At 40.8% G+C, this 1,837-nt stretch overlaps 1 protein-coding gene across 1 annotated transcript in view; it reads left to right on the forward strand.

Annotated features, from left to right (window-relative positions):
- LOC127749899 (uncharacterized) overlaps window positions 1-1,145 on the forward strand; it is a 6,401-nt gene extending 5,256 nt beyond the window's left edge. The window contains exons 4-6 of the mRNA XM_052269898.1: window positions 579-683; window positions 776-978; window positions 1,067-1,145. Coding sequence (XP_052125858.1) covers window positions 579-683; window positions 776-978; window positions 1,067-1,145 — 387 coding nt within the window. The remainder of the gene's footprint in view (window positions 1-578; window positions 684-775; window positions 979-1,066) is intronic.
- Window positions 1,146-1,837: the final 692 nt, after the last annotated feature.

The following is a 1,837-nucleotide window of genomic DNA, read 5'->3' on the forward strand; positions in this document are numbered from 1 at the left end:
AAATGTACAACCCTGCATGATTTGTCGAAGTGACGGGCGTTGACGGGCCGGAGGCCCGTATCTTCGTGCACATTTTAGCACTATACTCGGGTGTCAGCGCCGCAGGCCAAGGTAGATGTATGCCAGGCGCGTCGCAGCGTAACAGTGTTTCGTGAGGTATCGCGAAGCCTGTTACGCGAGACGTGGTCTGGCGTACATCTACCTTGTTATTTGCAATTTCAGCGTACAAGCGGCGTTAAACGCACGGGGCACAGGGGCCGGCGCCGTCGGATAGTATTGTTGTGCAGGGAGGGGGACGGGGAGCCTAGTATTGTTAAGAAGGGTAGGGGAAGGGGCCTGAAGCGACACTCAGGCACTCGGACACGGTTCCGCCAGCGCTAAGGAAATTGTTTTCTGGTCTCCGCTTGATTCTCTTGCCGTTTCAAGAGTAAAAGCTAGCTGACACCTTAAATTTACTTATATATTCTTTACGTTTAGTCGATAGGTTTTTAAGGTATCATCTGCTAAAAATTCTGTAATTTTACAGGAAATGTTTAGCTAATTTTAGAGGGAGGTGGTCTCGTTAACTATTTTTACAGGGCAGTTGTAAAATTACAACAAATGCCATAGCCATAGCCACTGACCTCAATAGTTTTGTGAAGGAGTTAGTAACAGCTAGTGAAAACAAACAGTGTAAAATGGAGGTAAATTTGTTTTATTTATCTTTTCTTTTTATCATTATATAATTTTACCTGCAGGACATTCATAGACCTTTTTAAACTACTTTTGTTTACAGGTATGCAAAGTACTGTTTGTGCTGAGAGATTTGGTGTCACAAAAACCATCTAAAGAAGACATATTTAATTTCTTTAAAGTATCTATTTTATCAATAGTTCAGGCAGCTAAGGGTGGAAACCTTAGCGCAGTAAAGCACACCATTTTTTATCTCAGCCATTCTATGTTCAACAAAATTACTCTTCCAAACCATGATGAGCCCTGGTAATAAAAATTATCATAAAATGCTGTCTGCAAAAGATCAAACTTTATATTATGTTTCAGCTCTTTCATGTTGTTGTTATTCTTTTAGGATCCCTGAGAATGTGGATACAATTCTAGAACTTAACTATTTTTACAGGGCAGTTGTAAAATTACAACAAATGCCATAAAACCCAAAAAACATTGACACTTTTTTACGTTTGCAAGGTAGCACTGTAAAATTACAGGATAGCTGTCAGACTACAACATTGGTTGTAGAATCCGTACTATCTATATTTCGGAGATTATGAATTCTTTTCCGTTTCAGAATGATAATTTGGGTTTCTTGTGAATTCACCACAATGTACACGTACGCCAGAGCACGCCTTTGCGTAACAGGCTTCGCGATATCTCACGAAACACTGTTACGCTGCGACGCGCCTGGTGCAAATATAGCGAGGCCTGTGGAGCTGACACCCGAGACGAGTTACCCTGCTGTTCGATAAAGGTTTTCATTAAAAGTTTGAATTTTGACAGATTGTTACATGTAAAAAATCAACGTTTTAGTGATACTAGATAATCTAGGGACCCTTAGGCTCAAAAAAGGATGTGGTTCGACCCCTAATGTGTGGTTTAAGACCTGCCTGAAGTTGGCCAGAAAAAAAGTTGGCCAGAAAAAAAAACTTAGTCAAAATTTTCAATTTTTTCTAAAGAAAGTACTAAAAATTAACCATCCAGAAATTCGTTATTAGACCTGGGGAACAACATATCAAAAGATGGCGGGACACTTTTTCGGAAAGTCTTGGCCACTTACGCCCGGGGCCGACTTTGGAGGGCGGGACATTTTTATCCTTGCTGGAACAAAATCCCATATTTTCCCGAG

Source organism: Frankliniella occidentalis, unplaced genomic scaffold, assembly GCF_000697945.3.
Source record: "Frankliniella occidentalis isolate FOCC.00 unplaced genomic scaffold, Focc_3.1 Scaffold5, whole genome shotgun sequence".
Taxonomy (NCBI): Eukaryota; Metazoa; Arthropoda; class Insecta; order Thysanoptera; family Thripidae; genus Frankliniella; species Frankliniella occidentalis.